General features: G+C 39.4%; 7 protein-coding genes across 7 annotated transcripts; 5 read left to right on the top strand and 2 right to left on the bottom strand.

Moving 5' to 3' along the window:
• Positions 1-201: 201 nt before the first annotated feature.
• On the top strand, positions 202-1144 carry PCOAH_00032600 (Ribosomal protein L9; the record flags this gene model as incomplete). The annotated part of the gene is made up of 2 exons (XM_020060055.1): positions 202-890; positions 1087-1144. 2 exons carry the CDS (start codon positions 202-204, stop codon positions 1142-1144), a joined length of 747 nt encoding a protein of 248 aa, XP_019916000.1.
• A 439-nt stretch (positions 1145-1583) lies between these two features.
• PCOAH_00032590 (Uncharacterized protein) lies at positions 1584-4359 on the bottom strand (the record flags this gene model as incomplete). The annotated part of the gene is made up of 2 exons (XM_020060054.1): positions 1584-4222; positions 4353-4359. 2 exons carry the CDS (start codon positions 4357-4359, stop codon positions 1584-1586), a joined length of 2646 nt encoding a protein of 881 aa, XP_019915968.1.
• A 1237-nt stretch (positions 4360-5596) lies between these two features.
• Positions 5597-8097, top strand: PCOAH_00032580 (Uncharacterized protein; the record flags this gene model as incomplete). The annotated part of the gene is made up of 3 exons (XM_020060053.1): positions 5597-7663; positions 7837-7902; positions 8014-8097. The coding sequence occupies 3 exons, from the start codon at positions 5597-5599 to the stop codon at positions 8095-8097; spliced, it is 2217 nt and encodes a 738-aa protein (XP_019915813.1).
• A 1140-nt stretch (positions 8098-9237) lies between these two features.
• Positions 9238-9939, bottom strand: PCOAH_00032570 (Uncharacterized protein; the record flags this gene model as incomplete). Its single annotated transcript, XM_020060052.1, has 1 exon — positions 9238-9939. The coding sequence occupies one exon, from the start codon at positions 9937-9939 to the stop codon at positions 9238-9240; it is 702 nt and encodes a 233-aa protein (XP_019915955.1).
• Positions 9940-10770: 831 nt separating this feature from the next.
• On the top strand, positions 10771-12792 carry PCOAH_00032560 (Uncharacterized protein; the record flags this gene model as incomplete). The annotated part of the gene is made up of 1 exon (XM_020060051.1): positions 10771-12792. One exon carries the CDS (start codon positions 10771-10773, stop codon positions 12790-12792), a length of 2022 nt encoding a protein of 673 aa, XP_019915801.1.
• Positions 12793-14127: 1335 nt separating this feature from the next.
• Positions 14128-17876, top strand: PCOAH_00032550 (Uncharacterized protein; the record flags this gene model as incomplete). Its single annotated transcript, XM_020060050.1, has 12 exons — positions 14128-15045; positions 15223-15335; positions 15505-15596; positions 15707-15817; positions 15985-16106; positions 16304-16350; positions 16476-16618; positions 16779-16856; positions 17000-17078; positions 17214-17338; positions 17479-17543; positions 17700-17876. 12 exons carry the CDS (start codon positions 14128-14130, stop codon positions 17874-17876), a joined length of 2070 nt encoding a protein of 689 aa, XP_019915654.1.
• A 2487-nt stretch (positions 17877-20363) lies between these two features.
• PCOAH_00032540 (Uncharacterized protein) lies at positions 20364-20900 on the top strand (the record flags this gene model as incomplete). Its single annotated transcript, XM_020060049.1, has 1 exon — positions 20364-20900. One exon carries the CDS (start codon positions 20364-20366, stop codon positions 20898-20900), a length of 537 nt encoding a protein of 178 aa, XP_019916038.1.

The following is a 20900-nucleotide window of genomic DNA, read 5'->3' as shown; positions in this document are numbered from 1 at the left end:
GGGCTCTTCTCCCGTTCGTGGGAATAATAAAATAAGCAGAATAAAGGGCAACTTGAGGATAGGCGTGTGTAGATGTGGTATCACTAATTTGATAACCACCCTTTGAGAAACGTAAGCAGGGCGAAGCAGGGTAAAGTAGTGGCCGCCTAACCATGTGAATGTGAGGAACCCAAACTACACCCCCCACACACACCCGCAAGGATGCTCAGAATAAGTAGCGTGTTCAACCTACAAAGGGCACGCATGAGCACCTACCTAAACTATAACAAGTACACTATAAAGAGAAAAACGTACGTAGCAGCTGTAGAAAATAAATACACGCACATTGTTCTGCTAAACAATATAAGTCAAGTGGGGGAAAAAGGGGAAATTGTAAAGGTAAAGAGAGGAAGTGCTAGGAACTTAATAAAAGAGAGAAAGGCAGTATACGCTACGTATGAAAATGTAGACTACTATGCTGATAAGGAAAAATATAAAAGAACAGAACAAGTTGATATAAAAAAAGGGGCAGAAATAAAAGAAGACTTTGAAAAATATTTTACTCATTTGAAAAATATAAATATAACTATCTACCTTGATGTGTACAAATATACCAATAACGTCTCTTACGGATTGTACGACTTTTTTAATTACCTGTCATATAACTACCAAGTGGACTTAACTAGCCAAAATTTACATAAAATAAATTATTATAAGAATGAGGAAAATTACAAAAATAATATTTACGAACAGATTTACATAGACACGTCTCATTACAACGATTTGATTGTTTTGAATAATTCACCTTTTCGGCGCACAGGAATTTACGTCATTTATTATTTCCTGTTTATGCCAAATGCCAAATTTTTAAACGAAATTGTGTTCAGAATAGCCTCCCTGCAGGAATATGAGTAATGGCCTACAATCTGGCTCGAATGCGGCATTACTGTCTAATGACGCTGCGGGGTCGAAACGCAAATTTGTGTTACGTAAAAATGTTCATCCTGATTCGTTCTTACTAAATCACTTCACCCATGTGGTTTACCAATTGTATAATATCATTTTCGTACATTTCTCCTTCGGAACGTTTTTCTTCCCCCTTTTCAGGCTTCTAAAGGATGAGAAGAAGAACAAGAAGGCCGAAATAGTCTATCGCATAAATTAGCAACGTTGGCCACGTTGCACATTCTTCTCTGCATTCGTCTAGACAGTGGAAGGGGAGTGTCCAATTTGTTAGCGGAACTATCATCTATTTTTTTATGCCTCTACGCATTGGGGGGGAAACGCGGAACAAATAAATGTACAGTTTATGCGGGAACAGTTGTGCGTGTGAACTGTCCTTTGGGGAAATGATAAAGGGGAAAGGAGCTCGGATTACAATGGTGGGGGTGAATGGGGATATGCCAATGTAAACGATCACACATGCGTGTGCGCATCGGAAGAGTGCAAAAAAAAAAAAAAAAGGGTGACGAAGCCACAAGACGAATGTGTACAGAATGTACAAAGTAGGTGCTGACACACATTGGCACTGACGGGTGGCCATTTTGCAAAGCCCGTCTAACATCATTGCTGGTACTGCATGTGGAGGCGTGCCTGCCACTACGCTACGGTGAGAGGTCCTCCAAAATGGAACCCACATTTTTGAACACCTTTTCATTCTGCTCATTCTTCTGCGGGAAGAGAGAATCCAGTTTGTTTTTCATAAAATCAAGGGAGCCATACTTTTTCACAATTTCGTTAGTTTCCTTTATGTTCATTTCATGGGATGTGTGGAAACAGAGGGCAAAAATGTATAGCAGTTCGATGTCATTTATCTTGTGCTTAATGGAGTGCAAAACTTCGAACACAGATTTCCTCATCGCCTGATCATTATTTTCATTCAGCGTAATCACATAATTGAAAAATATTTTCAGACACAATGTGTTAATGTTAAAATTGGTGGACTTCACCTCTGCTAACTGCTTGGCGACAAAGTTAAACTTTTTGTACATGTAAAATCTTGGGGTGGATAAGCTAAACATATTTAAATAAAAGCGAAGGCAACAGAGGAGCAAAGAGTCCAGTTTGTTCTCCTCATTTTGTTGCAACTTTGAGGAATTCGATATATAATAAGCAACGCAATCGTAGACCAGCTTAAAGGCATTGAAGGCGTACTTATTATTGTATAAAAAATCACAATTTTTATTTAAAACGAGAACCCTAAAGAGGTCAATCACGGGGAATATATGAGTGGGAGGCCAATTGAAAAGTCTCATAATGAGGTTAATATCTGCGGTGTTGAAATTGTACACATTTTTTATATTTTTCTTATACAGGTTAATAATGTTTGATAGAGCATTAATCTGTTCATTTGATAGTTTACTTTTCTGCTCTTCATCACTCGCTTGGAGGGAGTTAAATTCTTGTATTTTTTGGAAAATTTTATCCAGGGCAGCTTTTTCCACCGTGAAAACGTTCAAAACGGTGTTGAATTTTTTCCCACCATAAGGGGTACTACCATTATTAGTAGCGAAGGAACTGCTTGTGGTGGATGTCCCACCTTTGGATGCATAATTCTGGTTAATAAAATCGACTATTGGCTTTATTTGGCTGGCGGAGAGACCTTCTCTTTTGCAGAACATTTCTGCTATAACGTGCACATTGTCACTAGCATTGTAGGGGAGTTGTTTTATGCTTCCGTAACCCGTGTCTATGGAAACTACTTCATCGTAGTAGCCCTGTTTGAACAGATTATCTCCAATGTAAAACTTTTTCTGTGATGTGCTGTCGTCTACTACTTCGCCTATGAGTACCCACTCGTTGTTCTCATATTTGTACGCTTCATATTTTTTTCCATTTTTGAAAATTTTAACTTCTCCTTCCTTTCCTACAACGCTTTTTATATTTTCCACACTGATTATATTATCTCGATCATTTCCCCCTCCGGTAGAATTTGCGTTTTCTCCATTGGGGTTTTCCTTCTTGTTGCGTTTATTGCACATTTCGAGTACCTCCTTCGCTGCTTCTTCCGTCAACATGTGGTTCCTCTTTTTAGTATACACCCTAATGTAGCTATCATTACAGGCACAAGCGAGGTCCCCATTGCTTAGCACTTTGACACTCCACAGGGTGTCTGTTAGGTAAATAGTTTGTAAGCAGGGAGTATCTTTCCCTTGGCTCATTAGTGGAAGTTTATTTAAGATGGCCCCCCCCTCTGTGTCGTACTTTTTCATCAACTCATAAATGTCTTTTATACACCACACTTTAACACTTTTGTCATCACCGCAGCTATACATAATTTGTTCCTTTTCATTTACACACACGTAGAAGATAAATCCTTGATGCCCTTTGTACATTTTTAGCAAATTAAAATTGGAGTCATATATATTAATCGTTTCATCATTCGAAAAGGTAATAGCATTTTTGTTTCCATTAAATAGTACTATATCGCGCACACTATCACTGTGTATATTTTTTACTTCGTCTGTTTTTTCTCCGTCACTATTCCACACGTTGATTGTATTATTTTGCGAAATGGTGAGGATATATTCGTTCAGGCAGTTAACATACGTGGCGTATTTATGGTTGTTTAGAATTTTTATTATGCTGTAGGTGTATTTATTCCCACAGAGGGTGTTTCCTCCTTTATTAGCGTTGCCGCTGGTGGGGGGGGGATTTCCCAAGTTTTCACCATCCACAGGTTGGTCACCCATTTTGATGATTTTCCACATGATGACTTCCCCATTCCAGTCCGCACTGAGTAAAATATGCTCACTATATTCAACAATACTAGAAACACTGTTTTTATGTCCTTGTAGCATTAGTTCTATGTAGCCATTCAGGTTGAAGAGGTAGACACCTTTATCACTCCCTCCGCTGTACACATATAAGTGGTCCTCCAGGTTATCTGTACATTTTTTTAACTGACCTATGCCTACGTATTTACTGTGTGTCATTGCGTAGACGAATCGTTCGTGTATTTCTATTTTTTTGTAAAGTTGGTAATTATCACTCAGGTGAAGTGGAAACGTTTCTACATCGTTGTATGGATTTTCATCCGGGGGGAGAATTACTCCATTTAGGGTCTCCTCGCCAGTCTTCCTTTTCCACACCATGATTGTTCCAGTCATGTCTGCACTAACTATGTAGTCAAAGGTGGGTTGGCATTCTTTCGGTTCTTCCAACTGGGTGTTATTAATTATACACATGCATCTTACTCCTTTGGTGTGCCCGGCCAGCACGCCTTTCAGTTTATACTCGGTGTCTGCAACGTGGGTAGGGAAGATGCGATATTTTATAGGGGCTTACGTGTAGACATGAACGAGGAGCGATGTGCACACGAACAGACGTGGGTGGAGGATATTTATCCACCTTATGTGGACCTACGAACTGACCTTCCATTGTTGCTCAAACGGGGAGATGATTTAAAACAAAACTAGTTTGGGTATAATTCGGGCAAACTGGTACAGAAGGCATTTAGCCTTTATTTGATCGGTTCGGGTGAAGGGATACCCACGAGGGGAAGCCAGAAAAACGCACAATGAAAAGCTACCAATTATAATATACTGACATATATATATTTACCCCATTAGCCGTTTCTTGCAAAAGAGGAGTTAATATCTCGCCTGAAGCGTCGAGTATAGCTACCAGCGGAAAATGTATGCCCACTCGAGGTTGTCAGGGCAAATGTGCTTGGGGGAGGCTACGCGCAGGTGGAGCGCAGCAAAAGAGGCACACTTCCCCAGGTGAAGGAGGTGAACAAAAGTGAAAGCTATGCATACACGTATGTATGATCAAATTACAAAATTGGCGCCATGTACATGCAAAGGTTTTTTAAACAAAATGTGGGTAAAAATATTTCCACAAATGGGGAAAACGCGATGACGCGGGGAATGCGCATTTACGTGCAGGTAGGGCTCCGTTCGTAGAAAGTGTAAATACGCACTGTTCGGGAAGCCCCTGGGGGGAACTGCTTGGATGGAGGAAAATGCTATGTCCGCACGTGGTAAAGAAGGAAAGCTTGAAGCTTATAATGCGTTAGCGAAAAAAACAGTGAAAAAAATGAAAATTCCGCTTTGTGAAGCATTTCTCTATGGACTCACCTGTATCGTCATTAATGGGAGAAATTAATGAAGCTGTGTCAGCCTCTTCTTTTCTTCTCCCTTGGCATTAGTACTGCATATTGTGTTTCCCAACGAAGTGTTGAAACTGTCGTTTGTATTTTTTTCGAACTCCCCCGAAGTTGGGCTTCACTGAAGGGGAAGGGCAGGAGCTATTTGTTTGTCCCACCTCTTCTGACACGTGCTCTTTTGGAGTAACACAAACGAATTGACAACTTGGGAGAGAGCACAGCGAAATGAATAGTAGCCTATGTTGGTGTATGCAATGATTTATTATATGGTGTGGCTGCAGGTATACGTATAACACCTGAATGTGCACACGAACAGGTATAGCAAGGAAGGTAAAATTATTTTGGTACACGAATTATCGCACTGCTTGTGCTGCACATTTGTGTTTTTCTCGTGTGTGTGAAGTAATCTTTACACTTAAAAAGGAACCTCGCAAATATCGTGAATATTGCGAATAACCAGATTAAAGGAAAATTGAGACCATTAATGACCACCAATACAATAGGTTAATGTTTTGTGCAAAAAACAGCGCAGTAATTTCCTTATGGAAAAGAACCTTCACACTGAATAGGTTGAAAAAAGATGAGCAGCTTGTTTTCAAATGTACATGTGTGAGGAATGGTATATGTATAGGGAGAAAAAACAACCCAGACGAAATTGCACCCATAGGGGGAAGAAGACGTCATATCAGTTCGAAGATTAACAGTTGGGTAGATGAACCGGTGGGGAATGTATCCATCCGAAGTAGGGGAGTAGGAAGCAGCGAAGGGGATAATAACATTTGTAGAGAAGGTGCCCTTGTCGGTAGCTGCCCACTCCGTACTGGATGGATCACCAGGAACTACAGCGCAATCCGCCCCAATGTAAGTGAAAGCCAACACACGATGGATGATGCGTGTTCGGGAAGTTACTCAAAAGTGAACCAAACGAAGGAGGTTCCAACAGAACAGAAGAATGCCATTCCTGATGAAATTAATAAAGCGGAATTGATAAAATGTTCAAAGGATGTAAAGGGAAAAAAAAAGGTATATAAATTTAAAGAATTTTCCGTCTTCTCATTTAACATTTTGGCGGACAGCCTAGTGGACTACAAGTACGACAACAACTGTTCCAATGTGATGAAATGGATGAACAGGAAAGAATTCATTTTTCAATGTATTAAAAAAAAATTGTCAGACATTATATGTTTGCAAGAAATAGAAGAGTCCTATTTCAACGAACTGCAGGAGAAACTGAAGCTATTGAAATATGAAGGGTTATTTTTAAAAAAGAAAAAAGAAACTTGCCAAGATGGAATATGTATCTTTTACAATACTAACGTTTTTAAGTTATTATTTTTTGACGAAATTGTTTATGATAAATCTGTCTTTTTGAAGAAATGGCACGTAGGGTTAATTGTCGCTTTGAAAAATAAACTTTCGAAGAAGGTGGAATGGTACGATGGAAGTGTAGATAATGGTGGTCCTGCTGGTAGTGACCAAACGGTGGGGGATCATCACGTGAGTGACTCTCCTATCTCCGCAGAGTCAGTTGATGATATTGTCATCGTTTCTAATACGCACCTGATTTTCGACTCCTATAAGGGGGACGTCAAGCTGTACCAACTGTGCTACATGACGTACCGCTTAGTCGCCATGGTGAACAAGTGCCTGGACTATCTGAAGGTGCGCAGGAAAGCAAACAACGCGGAAGACACAGGGGGAAAAGAAAACAGGGAGGATTCACCACAAGGGAATGTTCACACAACCAATCGTAGTGACATACTAAACCCCGCCGTAATTTTCTGTGGGGATTTGAACATAACCCCCAACAGTTTACTCTACTACTACATAGTTAACAGGTACATAAATTTGAAAAAGATAAACATGAAAAGGATTTCAGGGCAGTACCTCATGTTCAAGAAACAGTTCTACGTTTGCAGTTACGAAAATGGAAGTGAAATAAAAAAAATATTTGACGAGAATATTCTGAGTGATTTAAAATACGACCATTACAACAGCATGGTGGACAATATGAGAAGGGAGTCCCTATTTTCATTTTTTAAAAATGAAAAAATACTGGACGAGGGGTACCTAACGAGCCACTGCTTTCAGCATGAGAATGATGCCTATTTGGGGAGCAAATTTAAGGAAGGCAAGAATGACTATCTTTCTTATTGGGGGCACTCCGGGAGGAAGTCTACTAAACATTCTGTTAGCGAATTGGTGAGTAGTAAAGACAAATGCGATAAAAACTGCGCGCTCGTGTCTAAGGAGAAAGAACATGGATGTATCAGTTTGGATGAGATGGACCATGAGGAGGATGACGAGGATAACTGCCATCCCCAGAAGAAAGCAAAAATAGCCACTGATCAGAATGACGACGATTTCATACTGTACTACCCTCTCTATTTTGAAAGTATATACAACAGTGTGGAAGAGCACCGGGTAGAAAAACCCTGCCATAAATATGATACTATTGACAACCTGAAGGATGAGGAAAATAATTTACCGCTAAGTGATGTTCCATTCACTGTATTTCATGGCAGGCAAAAGGGGTGTGTCGATTATATATTTTATTCGTATAGGACTCTCAAGGTAAGCACAAAGGGGGGGAAGGTCTAAACCGTTAAGGGGAATTCCCCCTTTGGGGGAGACACAATTTGTTCGCGCTTCATTAGGATGAAAAGCGTGTAGTACCACATACGCAATAATGGTACACCCGAATCGTAGATACACGTGTCTTTTTCATCCCCTCCATTTGTATGCAGAAAATATCCTGCTCAACCTTCCCACCGTTCGAGAAGCTTGCAAAACATGGTTGCCTTCCGAATGAGGTAAGCAATTTGAGCAAAAAGAAAAAGGCGTTTAGTTGCACGCCGCATTTTTTTCTGCGCTATTTTTTACCACCACCACCACACCCTACCTTTTGTTTTTCCACCCCTCAGAAATACGCCTCGTCCGACCATTTGTATTTGCACGCTACTCTAATTAGAAGGACAAATGATGAGGGTAGACACGTCGAAGCATGAATAGCTTTGTCGTTCGTGATCCCCTCGCACGATTGCAGAGTATGTTATGTATTCATTTATTAATGTGTTCATAATTTTTATATTTATCTTTTTTTTTTTAATAACCCAAGTGATGTTCCCTTTGCTTTTTTTAATTAAGATTATCCATTAGTATAAGCTGCCATCTTTAATTTTTTTTTTTTTTTTTTTTTTTTTTATGAAAAGCTATTTGTTGTTTATCCCTTTCTTGCTAATGCGCAGACGTGTGTGTAGAAGTTTAACGTTTGATTTCCCCCGCTTATAATAACTGCGTTTGTTTTTATTTTAAAAATTGTTTGTGCCTTTTTAACTGAGGCTATGTCGTGGCTCGGTTTCCCATCAGTCATTGGGCACGTGCGTCTTTTCGTGCAAAAGGGAGAAGAATGTGTAATGTTTCTGCTGACGGCGATTTTGCTGATTTGCTCTTTTGCGGCGTTCCACCTTGTCCCGCTCCCTTTGGCCACTTCATCACATTCAGAACATTTAGCTTTTTTTCCTTCACATGGAATAGCAAATGAATGACGTTGTTTGATACACCAAGTTGGTAGAAATGGCATGCAATAAATGTGAGGAGGATGATATCATAAACAAAAAAAGTAAAAAGAAGAAGAAACACAGGGCTCTTTCATTTACAGGGGCCACACATGGGTTCCTCCCAGAATTCAGTGCACCCGATTAGTTGCATGACATGCATATATCGATAACATTGTTTTAATGTAGGAATGAATCATGCACTTGGTAGGTCATGCAACGGGATGGCAGCATAGTTTCCATGATCGCACGATCAGATCGATTCACAACTCTTCCATATGCAGCGCTGCAATGGTTTGCACATCCGTATAGCACTGCTAAGTGGATGGGAAATGCCCCTATGACAGTGTTCTTCTTGTCCTTGTTTCACAAATATGAGGAATTATTTTGGTGAAATCCATCTGGATGCGGATTAAGATTGAACAAATTGGGGCTGTCCACTTTTTCCGTTCATTTTAGAACAAACTTAGAACATGTTTTTAAATGATACAAAAAAAAAATATATATTTGGAGCGGGGATCCCTTTTGGCCTAATGGTATTCCCTATTTTTTTTTGTGGGGTGGAATGATAAACTGCCACGGTTTTCCTTCCTACCTCGCCTTAATTAAATATTCTTGAAGTTTCTGTTCATACTTTTGCATGTATAACAAATTAGCATACTCTAAATCGACCGTTTGAGAAAAGTAGAAGAATTCTTCAACCGTTTTTTTTTTGAATATCTGCGGCGGTTTGAACTTTCTTTTGTCGATGAATTTGAAATTAGCAGGGGAAGGGGGGTAACTGGCTAACTCGCTACTTTGTTGATCATATGAATGAGTACCTTTGTTCTTTTTAATTTCCGATTGGGTGTCTTCCACTATTCTATCGTGATGTTGCGTCGTTTCTACGTCAGCCGGTGCTGTTCCATCGTGTGGCGTGACACCCTTCTGAGTATTATCCAAGGACATCCTCACATCTTGTCTTTTTTTTTCCTTTCTATTCTCCCTCAAGATAACAAAGCTGTTTGCGTGGAACGTCGTGTGGTACGTATACGAAGGGGGAATGGTTTTAATAAAATCGTGAAGCATACATGTAAGTTGGTTAATATTTTCATATATCACATTGGACAAAATAATAATTTCATTCTGTTCGTCATTCAAATTGGCGAACATTGAATCTTCCTTGGCTTCATAATTGTTTAGTGGATCCAGGTGGACTAAAATATTTTCCAGGTTTTTTAAAATTTCTTCCAATTTGTTGCCTACTGTGTCCAGCATGTCACAATTCTGCGTCAGCACATTTTCGTTTCGCATTTTAGGCAAGCAGTGGGGAGTCAAAGGGGGGGGTACTCAGTTAGTATGCTAGAAGGTAATGAAAAAAGGGGGAAAAAATGAACGCAGTTAAAATGGGCACTATCAACACGGTGATAGTGACCCCACTGCGTCATAAAAGAATTCGAAGTAACAGCAGTGCAAAGTGTTCCCCAAGCACATTCATTTTGGAAAAAAAAAAAAATAAAAAAAGGCTAGATATATTATGTGGGGAAGTCGAACTGGGAGAAAGAAAATCCCCATTAATACAGATGTACACTGGGGCGGGAAAACGGAGAAAGCAGAAACGATGTCGGGAGGGGCGGTCAAAGAAGCATTTAAAAGAGCATATCGTGCGTGCATGTATGTATGCATACATACGTGTACACTTTCGCCTTGTTTGTGAATTAAATTGTGTGAGGCGCTGCCCATTAGAAAATTTTGCACTTCGTGAATAGGGCAATACTGATTGGTAGTGTGTTTGCCATTTTAAGAAAAAAAAAAATACATTTTAAACCCATTTTGGAGAAGTGCCAAATGGAACAGAGAGTGACCCGCTTAAGTGGAGCGGGGAAAAGGGCCATATTAGGAAGGCCTCAAGTGTGAATCACTTGGGTGGGGAACAAAAATAACGTGCGGAATTCACCGGAGCAAACACCACTCAATTAATAGCGCAAATTACCTTGCAACGAACGATGCAATAATGAGTTGTGTGCGGCGCGAGGTAAAAGAAGACCCCGCAAGGAAGCCGTAGCAAACGGGGAAGTGCATATTCGTTACCAGCCTAAGAGGGTAGATCTACCTTCCTCCCCCCCTTTTATGGAAACGCCCAAAATGAGGAGATTCACCTTGGTAATAATCCTCACCGTGGTTGTAAGAGCGACGTGCATATATTCGGTGAAGAAGGCCTCCCCCAGGAAGAATCTCCACATTTTGGAGAAGAGAAAGAAATTCTATTTTGTGAGACACTCCCAAGGAAAGGACCATATAAGAAGAACCATCCTAAGGAGGAATGAGAAGCTGCATCTGCGGATCTACGGAAAGGACCACAGAAACCCCCACCTGGCATACGAATATGTGAACAAAATAATTGAGAACAAAAAATACGAAGTGAGCAAACTGTTGGAAGAAAATATCGAGGAAGACAACCCTCTACAAATAAGATTGAAATATTTGCAACACACGATGAATAATAAGTTGTCTGAAAGTCTGAAGAGGACAAGTCCAGATGAGAAGCACAGGCTGTCCATGGTGGCTGACGTGAAAAGGAAAATATTTTGCAGTGTCACTAGGAGGGAGGAAGGCGGCCACCCAACGGTAGATGAAATATCTGAAACGGAGGCAAACAGTGAAAGTACCGAAAAAAGGAGACGCATTTGGAAGGAGGAAAATTACATGTACCAAAATAATTTCCTTAATTTGGCAAACCCAGGCAATGTGAGTCTGATGCTGCACGAAATAGGCTTCGACGTGTTAATAGTCAATATTGATAATTTATCTACCCAAGGAAATTTAAACGATTTATGTGACGTAGTTAGGAGCTCGAGAAAGTTTCCCCGAAATGTTCGACCCGCAGTAGTGGTGGACGATGTGATTATACACCCTATACAAATTGCCCTCGCAGTGGAAAACAAAGCAGATGGAGTTATTTTAAATTTATCCTATTTAAAGAATGACCTGGAAGACATGTTAAACTATTGTGTTAATTTAGGAACCCAAGCAATTGTAGAGGTCCACGATTACAATGATATTTACTTCGCCACCCAATGTGGAAGCTACATACTTATGATCAACGAATTTGATTTTCTGAACAATAAATATGAGTACAATCATGCGATAAAGGCAAGCAGTTACGTCATCCCTGAGTTAATTACCATTGCGAAAATTAATGTGGATGATTTTAATTATGCACACCAGTTAGGTAGTCTAGGTTATGACAGCATATGCTTAGAAAAAAAACTTGTAGATAATGATCTGCCCAATTTTGTCGAAGCATGTAAGAGTTGGAATGCCCCTCATAAGACACTGCTCTACATGAATAGGAACAATTATTTGAAAAATTTTCTAACTTATACGAATAACCCATCGGGGGAGACACACAAAGAGATCACGGAAAATTTGAAAAAAATCTACGACGATAAGAATCTGCAGAATAGGTCTTCCCACGAGCTTTTGAAAAATTACGAAAAGGATTTCATCGATGCGGTGGAGGAGGGAGGAACTGGACAGTCGAACGATCCGCAACAAACACAGCAGGGGAGTACAAACTCACTTCCAGCGGGAGATAAAACGAATGGTAATAACACCCCGGTGGAAGGAGGAGAGAAGCCAAAGGATAACCTCCTAACGAGTGACGAAAAAAAAATTGTGCAAAATTTTAAGAGGGAAAAAAAAAGAGAGCTATACCTTCTGAACCAAATGAGAGACATTATAAAACAAGTGGATGATCAGTGCAAAAATTACGACAACTTTTCTGATGAAGAAAATAAAAAGAAGGAAGAAAATTTGGAAACGCTTTTGGAAAACTTTACCAAAATGGATAAAAATTTTTTAAGAGGCTTCTTTTCAGATGAAGAAATTAAGAACATAGAGAATAGCATTAGGAAGTCCATACAGCAAAAGGAGAAAATCGAAAAGGGGGAAATAAACCCTGATGAGAACAGTGTGGCTAGGGATATGTATGGCATACCAACTGGCCAAGGGGAAGACTTTGACATTACTAAAATGACGAAGGAGTTTTTTGACAACGATTCCGGAGGGGAGAAACTGTTAGATGAGGAGTCGCAGAAGTTGGGGGGTGATTCCACGGGTGATTCCTCAGACGGGGCATCTTCCAGGGGGGTGGACTCACAGTAGGTGGAAGTTTAAGTTTGTCCTTTTAACCGTGAGGACATTACTTCGATTAAGTGTACATTTTTTTCTGTCTAAATTGTGCTCATTCGAGGAGCTGCTGTTTGAGGTGTGCGCTTCCAGGTTGAATATGCAAAGGCGTCCTTAATTTTTGCCAAAATGGCAATGTGTCGTACTGCATTTAACCAGCCTTCTTTTTTTTGTCATACACTTCTTGTTTGATTACTGAGGAGGGCGTTTTATCCTGCCCCTTGTGCACTCCGTGTGGAAAGCACGTCCACTGTGTGGGTACGTCTTTGTTGTTTTTTCAAGCGTTTGTTTGTCCCTTATGGGGTCTGCAATTATATATATATATTTCTTTTTACACTTTGTTTTGCTTAATTTAATGACACCCTTCGCCATGGTGAAGCTTTTAAGACACGCATTTTTCTGCTTGACCAAAAAGTGAAATCATCACAAGTGGGACTTGCCCGAACGTACACTGTGGCGGTTCCATTTTTACCCCGGCAGGAATTACACACGCAACGGTGGAGTAATCCGTTGGGGCTGTTTCCGTCTTATGAGGTGCGGCGGGAAATAAAAAAAAAAAAAAATGCCACATTATCAAATTGCCAAAATAGCGAACTCGCGCAAGGTCGAAATGGGAAACAAATGTGGAGAACATGGAGCTAAGTCTACATTGCGGGACGCTGAATCGAATGTAGAAATTTTTACAAATTCTACTTTGTGTCGCGATTTTTGACGCTCAAGGGGGAGGACGACCAACGGGGCAATATATTGTGCTATTCGTTTTATAGGGACAGGTATCCCATTTTTGTTAAAGGTTTTTTCCTTCAACTGGGCAGAAATTGGTAGGGCTTCTCAGCAGCATAGGTGGGTAACGAATTATGGCGAACGAAAATATATTCGAAAAGGAAACAACTGAAATGGAGGGGTAGCGCTATGTTACATGCTACTCTGCGGGAAGGGCCAAAAAAAAAAAAAAAAAAAAAGACCTTAATAAATTAATTAGCAAATAAATAAACAAATTAACGAACAAATTAAGAAAATAGGTAAATGTAAAAAAATTGCAATCATGTAGAAGGAAAAAAAAATAATAACTTATTCCCCCCAAGTGCGCACGCATGTACATAATTATGCCCTTTTTTGTAAAGCAAAGAGGTGTATAAGACAAAGAGTGAAAAAAAAAAAAAAAAAATGAAACTTATGCATTTGTACATTTTACCCACATATGCGTGTACGCATTGTAGGTGTAGCCCTGAGTCGTTAAATTAAAACAAAAAAGAGTGTGAAAAAAATAGGAAAAAAAAAAAAACGGGTGTGCATCACCAGAGGGTAAGTATGACGCATATCTACATTGTTATAATATTAATTGTGCAGCTAAAGGTTTGGGCAGAATGCAGGTTCAAGTACGCCAGTAACACGGAGTTACTTGTGGAAAGGGTTAAGAGGGGGAAGCAGGCCATGGAGGAAATTTTGAGGGCGAAGAAAAAGGCTGAAATGGAATACGAAGAAAACAGAAAAAAGAGCAGAAAATCGAAAGGCACAAAAAGTGGACGCACTGGAAGGGTTACAAATGGTGTGCAAGATGATCAAGACGATCAGGACAGAGATGAAGATCATGACGACAACATATACGTGAAAGAAATAAAATGCTACGAGTATGTACTGGACCAGTTAAACAGCCTAAACGTATACAACTGCAACGAAATAAATGAAAATAATAAATCCATGCTAGCCTTGGCCAAAACCAAGTGCCTCTTCGTAAAATCGGTGAGAAGTTTTCCGGACGAAAAATCGGGCTGCATATTAAACCCAAAGAAATTGAACAAACTACAAATATATCTTTACAACAACAATTTGTTTGACCAATTTAGAAATGAGAATTTTTCCAAAATGTTAAGTTTAGATGAATTGAGGAAGATAGAAAAAACGAAAAATCCCTGCCTGGGTGATGCTGCTGGTGAAGAGGGAATATATGAGGCTATCTTGGGTGATGATTTTTTGTCCAGCGTTGAAAAAGACACAATGTATCCTAGTGGTGACAAAATAATTGCAGAGAACAACCAACCACGTGACGACGTAGACTTGAAAAACATGTTGTGCGAAAATTTAAAATACAAAATTGTAACGAATTGTACAACCAGCGACAGCATGTCTGATACCGCCTTTCAGATATATCACTCCGAGTTAAACCACATCGACGACATTTGCTTCTACATACAGTCATCTGAGTGGAATAGGCGAACGGATGCAAATGTACGTACTTGTGAAGGAGGTTCATCAGTGTGCAGACGGAATGATAAGCGGCTAAATGAGTGGGTTCACATGCGTGTCTACATAAGTGTGCATTTATATTTACGCACCGATACATATATGTGTATGCACCCTTTACTCCCCCTTTGCATGCACCAAACGCGGATCCCAAATGGGTAGATTAATCGACTAGCGGAGACCTCTGTAAACATCACCAGACAGATGACCACCAATTTGGAGAACATGAAGTTAATAGAGCACGCGCAGGTGAAGCAGATCGAAAATACGAATAGGTAACCAACCCGGGGGTGCATGCAAGAACAACGGTGCATTAGATGGGAAACAGCGTGGGTTTGCCCCGTTGCCCTTTTTGTCTGGCTTCACTTCGGTGCAGTATGATCCGTTTCAGTGTTACCCGCTCCAGTTCGTTTCACTTACTGAACACCCCTTTCACTTACGCAGATTCGACCACTTCTTAAAAGGCCTCAAAAACGACTTCAGTGAGGTTATACAAATTTTATTAAAAATAAAGAAGCACCATGAGTCTATTACTAGTAAACAAAAATGCAGCAACAAAAACAAGTTCGCCTTTTTTAAAAGAAATCACAATTTTAGGATGGTAATTTTTTTTTTTTTTTTCTTTTTTCTTCTAAACCATTTGCAGAATTTGTAACGGCTTTTAAGATGCTCACGATGTACCTGTTGGTACTGCTCCTTGTTCTGTTCATTACTTCTCGGAGTTATGCGTCAAATAGCCGAAGAAAAATTATATCTTGTAAGGGAAAGAAGTAGAGGCACTCTCGCTGGGGGATTCCCATAGTAGAGGGGGCACTGAATGTGCATTACACGTCTATATTTTAATATGTATAAGTGTGTGTGGTTACTATTTACATGCGCCTGTCTAATAAAAGGTGTCCCATTGAAACATTCCTACCACGACAGGCGTTCTCTTTTGCTGTTTAACCGAACTGGTCTTCAAAAGGATCATTGCGCTGATCAGGAATTATGAGTTTATAAGAGTTAGCGAGAATTTAGTCAGTCACTCAGTGAGGGGGATCCGATACGTAAGGAGGAGGGAAAAATAAAAAATAAAGAAAACGTGAAAATGGACAAATGCGATACGGGCATATTTTGCAGTGCAAAAGAATGCCCGCTGTTCCTACCCTCGGAAATCGCCTGGCAATGTGCCCATTTCGCTCACATTCTATGGGCTAAATCGATTTTTTTTTTCCCCCTTTTCCCCCCGCTCCAATGCTTTTAGACATTCGCTTTAATTGGCATAAAAGTATTAATCAGCGCTATAATAACGTAAAGAGGAAATTTTTTCATATGAACAGATATTGCCGTGAGGCGCATAGCCGAGTCGCTAACGTGTCTTCAACTTTTTGCTTTTCGATTTTTTATTTGGCCCTTCACCTTCCTACGCCCTTCAGCTACAAGGAGCCAGTGAAAATCATCGAGGAGGAACTGAAGTACATAAAAAAAATGGTAGAAAAAAATGAAAAATATCGAAACAGCTTTGAGAACATCAAAAGGGAAAACGAAAAAATCGATCGCAGTGTGGACCAAGAAACGGGTAAGACGACATGTTAAAAAAAATACTCAGAAAAATTCTGAACGGTGCAAAATTTTTTTTTATAACATTCATTTTAACGCATTAAAAAGGAAGAGCTAATCATTTTTGAAGCGATTTAATGTTTACCATTTTTTTTTTTTTTTTTGTAACTCTCTCTCAGTTAATGTCCTAAACCTGTGGCTAAATTATAATGATTATCTTGATTCATTATACGTGGAGGATGAAGATTTCGCAATAAGTAGGGATAGTTCCATTTGGAGGGAATATTTTACCGTCCCTCTCTTTTGTGCGAAAATGTTAATATATAGAGGTGTATATATCTTCATGTGCTTGCATGAAAGACTCATTCAATGCACCCTAATGGAAATGAAACAATTTTAGGTTCCCATAGCGATACGGAAATTAACAGCTCAGACACGTCACTGGCTAGCGAGGAGATGCTACCTCAGGAAATTGAGGAGTAACAATAAAATGACTAAATAATGGGGGCACATAATAATTTGAAGCGCATTAATGTAGAAAGGGCAACGCCAGAAAGGGATGCTAATATAACCGACCCATTCATCTTTTCATACGTGCCCTTTTCTCGCCTCAGGTTAAATGAAGACCCCATCGGAATGAGAATAAAATTGATGCACAGAAAAAATCGGCCCCTGTTTTTCCACTACTTCCCGTCGCCAACGAATGTTAAGGCGTACACAGAGAGCCCCATATCGTTTGGTAAGAGGAGCAGCCATTGCATGTTCACAAAAAAGTGTATATGCGCAGGAAAGAAGGATTGGCTAAAATGGGCCGAAAAAGGAAACGACTAAACTGGACATGTTCCCCTCCACCCTGTTCATCACCTTTTTGCACCGCAGCGAATATCCTAGAGCATAATCACAACGAAATGATGCGTCTGCGGGAGGACAGAATGCGGGATTTCGTAATAAACAAATAAAAAAAAATAATAATCGAAGAAAATACATGCATGTTTTGAAGATATATCCCTGTGTTTATACCACCAGATGAGGAACGGTAGGCACACAATCCGTTTAGCAATTGTGCCACATGGCGAACTCATCATTTGCCACTTTGCTAGGACAACGACGAAGGGGAGAAGAATCACGTGCACGATCATATGGACGAGCTGACCGAGGACGTGAACAATAAAACTAAACTCCTCGAGAATGATGAAGAAAATGAGACGTGTGATTTATACGATTTAGCAGAAGATGACGCGAAGGTAAATAAGTTTTTCTCCTTGGATGGTATCTAAATTTTCCGCATGGCTGCAGTATGTTCTTCGGTGGATGCATTAACATAAGCAAGACAATGCGAAATGCATATATAATAGCAAAGGGTGCAAACTTATTGTGCCCATAAAGTGCAACGAGCACCCGTACGTGCTCCCCATACGTGCTCCCCATACGTACGAACAAATTCGTTTTTCAATTGAATTTTTAAATTACGGGACGTACCCTTACAACCAATATTTGGACAGAAAGGGTAGCGGCTGCCCAATTTGTAATGATACTACATGTAAATCTTTCTTACAGATCATTTCATATGCGTTTTTTTTTTTTTTTTTTTTTTTTTTTTTCATCTCGCGTGGCACCTACCCCACCATTTGTAAAACGTGCTTGTTACGTCCAGCCGATTATTCCCATGTTGCAGTATTCGCGACGTGAACTTCGCTTGTCTTAGTTACATGCGAAGGGGCGCGCGCAATTGTGTACATACATACATATATATGCATATATATATACACGCAAAAGGTTCTTCCCATTTGGGGGAAATTATGCGCGTATATTATACAATGTCCCTATGCAGGATTACCCATATTAGCCTGCACGTACATCAAACCAAACAGCTGGTACGCATGGGTAACGGCTTACCATAGGTAACCGTTGATCACAATGAACAGTGCCCACTTTTGTTTGGCTCTACTATTAGATAATGCGAACACATTGTAGTAACTTTTCGCAGATTTGTTTTGCAAAAATACATTACCATGGGGGATGGATCACATGTATCCACAAATTGGTATTAAGTTTTGTTACATTGGGGGAGGAATCATGAAAAGACTAACCACGCACATGATACGCTCCTCTTTTCGCCTATTAAAAGTATGACAGAATTATGCATCTTAACGCAACCGGAGGAAGGGGATGGGAGGTGATGAGAGATGCATACACTTTATATGAATGATATAACTCTGCTCCCTTTGGGGGAAATGTCTCCATGTGGTGGGAACGTTGTAAGCCGTTCGTACTTGACTGAGCGTTAAGTCAGGCTTAGAATAGTGGTACTAGGATTTAAATGTTGCTATTCGGAACATTCGAGTCACGGTTCTCCTTTCCTTTGGTTTGGCCACTATGCTTCAGCCTGCTAACCCTGCTCTGCTTTCCTTCCCCTTTATGATCACACTGTTGGTGGATACACTTTAAATGGAACTTTTTAAGCTGAGCGCGATCGGATGGTAATCCTAACAATCGCGTAACATACCTCGTAGACGTGTTCAAAAGGACAAAGAAAACAGAAGAAAGGAAACTCTTTTTACCAAACGGTATTTTTCCACTAAAAAAAAAGAAAGCGCGACCAGTTATATGCATATGTACGTACATGTATTTATATAATGAATGCCTAACCACCAGGGGCGGAAAAGAAATATAAAAGGAGCGGAACAAAATGTCAAACATAGCACGCTTACGCGAAATAGGAAAAAGAAAAAAAAAATGTGCGTGCGGCGGCACTGCGCGGGTAGGTATACGTAAACATTCCTGTTTCAAGCATAAAAGGCGTGTAAGGTATGATATAATTTGTTAAAAAAAAAAAAAAAAATGGGCATAAAAAACTTTGTACATACAATGAACAACACGGAAGCATTTTGCTGCTCCTAAAATGCCGCTTCTTCGCTTGTTTAATTTTTTTCTTTTATTTTGACTTTTTATTTTTAAAGCATACCTCCGAACAGATGTGAAAATTTTAAACGGTCAAAGCTAATAAGCAATAAGCAAATGAGAAAAAAAAAAAAAAAAAAAAAAAGCTTGCCAGAAAAGTGCCTACCCGAAATATGCGAATAAATAATAAACAATTTAACAGGAAGAGTAAAACGTAATGTAGCAGTGAAAAAAAGGAGGATTTAATTGATTGCATTTATTTTATTGCGCATATACAAATTAGCGCAACTTATGAGATTTTAGAAGAAATTTACAATTTTTGCAGTTCTATTTTTTGTTTTACATTTTAAAGGGTTTTTTATTTTATTATGAGTATGCCCCTCAATTAATTTTTTCCCATTTTATTCCCCTAAGGAAACTTATTTATTTTATCAGTTGGAGCATAATCATATACTGTTACTTTCGTGTTTGTACTGTACAGTTTTATGAGTTGAATTCGATTTATTAGCAGGGAACCAGCATATTTTCCCCCCTTTTTTTTTATGTATCATATTATGCGCTCCATTTCGCGTTTACGTGAATATTTGTGGCAGGAAGGGTAAGAGTAACCACCCCTTGCGCGAAAAGCAGAGTATACAATTGCTTAAATATATGTACCGAAGTTAAGGAACATAACCCTGGTCGCTGAAGCCTACGCGGTAGCAGACACTTTCAGAGGGAATTATCTGAAGAGATACAACAATTGCAGCAATTTCAGCAATTGCAATAGTCGCAGCGGTTGTGATATAAATTGTGGTAACTTTTTTTAATTACCAGCCCGTGCCCCTTTTTTTTTACTTTTTACGTTAACTGAGAAGATGAATATGAGTTCGAAGAACATCGTGAACCTATCGATATTCGCATCGATAAACGCACTGTACATTCTGTTGTACATTTTCAACCAGACATTTCTTCAAGTAATATGTACACTATGCATTTTGCTCCTGTTGTTAAGTGGGCTACTTGTATTTTTACAAGTACATAAGGTATCAGAATATAAGGAGAATGACAAGCTGGAGATAGTATCGAAAGAAATGATCGAGAACTGTGTTATGTTCATATACGATTTTATAAATGACAAATTGACTTTAGTGAGAAAATATTTATTGTGGACCAACATAATGGAAAATGTTACTCTACTTATTGTGTTGTACTCTGTGGGCAATTTTCTCTCCTTTGTAAATTTCAGCGTTCTTTTTTACATGATCACTTGGGCCATATTTTTATATAACCATGTTAACAATGTATACATAACAAAGATTTGCAAAGTGGCCCATCCTTATTATGTGGACTTGAAGGACCACGCCAAGTACATGTTCGATAACATCCCCAAGTTGAAACATATAAAGAAGACCATTTAA

Source organism: Plasmodium coatneyi, chromosome 11 (assembly GCF_001680005.1).
Source record: "Plasmodium coatneyi strain Hackeri chromosome 11, complete sequence".
Taxonomy (NCBI): domain Eukaryota; phylum Apicomplexa; class Aconoidasida; order Haemosporida; family Plasmodiidae; genus Plasmodium; species Plasmodium coatneyi.
The sequence above is the reverse complement of the archived record's forward strand: the minus strand, read 5'-3'. Positions and strand labels throughout refer to the sequence as shown.